At 37.4% G+C, this 2637-nt stretch overlaps 1 protein-coding gene across 1 annotated transcript in view; it reads right to left on the minus strand.

The window, feature by feature from the left end:
• The window catches only part of LOC107644392 (protein tesmin/TSO1-like CXC 5), a 7787-nt gene continuing 5402 nt past the window's right edge, over positions 253–2637 (minus strand). Inside the window, exons 7-8 of the mRNA XM_016348233.2 lie at positions 1013–1429; positions 253–803 (exon numbers count right to left, since the gene is read on the minus strand). Coding sequence (XP_016203719.1) covers positions 574–803; positions 1013–1429 — 647 coding nt within the window. The 3' untranslated portion in view covers positions 253–573. The remainder of the gene's footprint in view (positions 804–1012; positions 1430–2637) is intronic.

The following is a 2637-nucleotide window of genomic DNA, read 5'->3' on the forward strand; positions in this document are numbered from 1 at the left end:
AAAGATATAATACCAATTTTTTTTTTAATGATATAAAAACATAAATTATTAGAAATACTGCATTGACAGAACTATTATTAAAAGATGAAAATGACAAATATGCCTTTAAAAATTTCAGAGACAAAAATAGGGCAAGCTGTATGGCATCATCATATCATTATCTATCTATATGTTTATTGTTGTATATAAAATTGCAAAAATATAATGGAAAAAGAAAATGAATATATTCTAAATTACAAGCTATAAAATTCATTGAATGAAAAATCTAAATGACATTTTTATGAAGTTACAACTCTGCAATTTACAAGCTTCGCAATCAAGCAATGTTGAAGCTGAAAAATTAATTTAAATTATGTATGAATAATGACCAAATTAGAAGAAAATTGATCCTACTTGGGTGGACTAATGTTGAGGCTTGTACCCTTTAACAAGCCACTTCAAAGCAATGTTTTTACATTACATAGAACTACAGAAAGTTCTAACCCTAGCATACAGTGTAAGAAAATCTTCTCAATTTTCTTTTCAATGGTATATTTGCACATCCTTGGTTAGATAGATAGATCACTTTCATAGCTATTTTTCAGTCTTCATCTTATTTTCTCCATTTTCAGGAACATTATTATGACCGGGGACTGGTGAAGCCGAAGCTGCTGCGGCCGTAGGTGGAACAATCGATTTGGCAACACCATTGCTAGTGGCACCCTGCTGATGCAAACTCTCGGTAGTCATATTTCCAGTGCCGTTATTGATTGGATCCTTCTGGCTCTCCAATTCACTTCTAGCTAACGACGAACACTTTGTTTCTGAAATTGGAAAAAGAGAGTTTAGGTCATGCAAAATTCATGCTTTTCTAATAGCATACTACATTTTGATGTTTATGCAGAACTCTTGATGGGCATAGTAACAAAGGCAAAATACACTAATTGAAGATACTTCAAATGATATGAAAGGATCATATGAATGTTTTAGAAAGTAAGTTATAACTGAAAATGAGGACAAAATAGTAACTTGCCATTTATTTCTCCCATGGTGATAACTCTGTTGAGGAAATCTCTAAACTTTGTTAAGACAATCCTTTCTTGCTCGGCGTAGACCTCTGTCATTCCTTGTCCGTAAGGAAATTCCGAGGATGTGTTGCAGCCATGAGCCATTGTGCCAACTGGAGAGGCAGCTGTCATGAACGTATCTTGCTCGTCACACATCAAAGCTAAAGTCCCAGGAGACATTGGCCTCCCTTTCGGGATGTCAGCACCATCTGAACTTGAATTGTCCGGGCTGATTTTATCTGCTTGGTTTGCGCTCGAACAATCATCAGCCATAGCTTTCTCAACATCACCTTCCTTTTGATTTGGTAATTGTGACTGATTTGAAGAAGCAAGTGAAGTTTCTGTCTGATCTTCTGTATGCTTTTCCATTAAATTTTTCTGGTCTGAACGTTATTGATAATTAAGATTGGCAAGAGAAAGTTTATCAGCATATATTTAAAAGGGTGATTTCACTTGGCATGTAGCTAAAAAACATTAAGAAAACATAAAATAGAAGCTTGTGTATATGACTACATAACATTCTCAAGAGCATATTAGGGACCTGCAATATTTGGGTTGACCAAAGGAATTTATTTTGCCCCCCAAATTCAACAGTTATACATGTGCATAATGCACAAATATAGACTAATCTAGTAACTAAAGGGAATCAAGGATTAGCCAAATACATAAACACCAACAGATAGTAAGAAATCTGGTCAGGGAACCGTTATTTATATTATTATCACGGTATTGGAATTTTTTTGTTGAAATAATCATTTAAACAGCAAGAAATAAACTTTCTTTGATAAGTATGTTGCTATTGCCAATGCCATTGGGGACGGGTAGGGGGTGACGGGCTAAAAAATAATCTTAACCTTAAAGGTTTAGTTGGTTTAGATTGATATATAGATAAATTTGGAAGATCCTCAGAAAGAAAAACACAAACATTAAGCCTATTCATATTGTGCACTCATTAAATGGAACTACTCATTAGGAAAATGAGGGGAACCGATAAAAAGGCTTTCTAAATGACTACCAGTGTTTTGAAAAAGTGGTTATGGCGGCGCCATGACGCTATGGCATGGTAGATTTCTTCCTTGCTGCCATACATGATAACGCAGTGAGTTTTTCGTGGAGGACGAAATGGCGGAAATTGCGGGGTTTTTCTTTTTGGAATTTCAACAAAATTAGAGGGATATTTTGGTAATTTAGGATACCCTAAATGCTACAACTCACCTTCCTCAGCCTCCTTTCTTCAGAAACTGCCTCTTCCTCTCTGACGGTCCAAAAACTCTTCTATCTCTCCCTCACTGCTCTGGGCTGCACCTAGCCAGAAGAGGCAGCACCTTCTGGCTCCAGTTCCTCCTTCTCCGTCTTCCCTCTCTGCCGTTCTCTCTGCGTTCTGGCCAAGCCGCTGCTCGCTGCCGCTGGAAGCCGTTATTGACTCGCTACTCGCCGCCACTCGTTGCTGTCGCTTCTCGCCACCGCTGCAAGCCACGGGTTCCCTCTCTCTGGTTCGTAACTTAGTGTTCCTACCCTTCTTTTCTTTCCCCAGTTTCCCCTTTTTTCCTTTTCTCTCCAAATATTAAATATTGTAACTTGGATACATTTA

The sequence above is a fragment of the Arachis ipaensis genome, chromosome B05, assembly GCF_000816755.2.
Source record: "Arachis ipaensis cultivar K30076 chromosome B05, Araip1.1, whole genome shotgun sequence".
NCBI classification, from domain to species: Eukaryota; Viridiplantae; Streptophyta; class Magnoliopsida; order Fabales; family Fabaceae; genus Arachis; species Arachis ipaensis.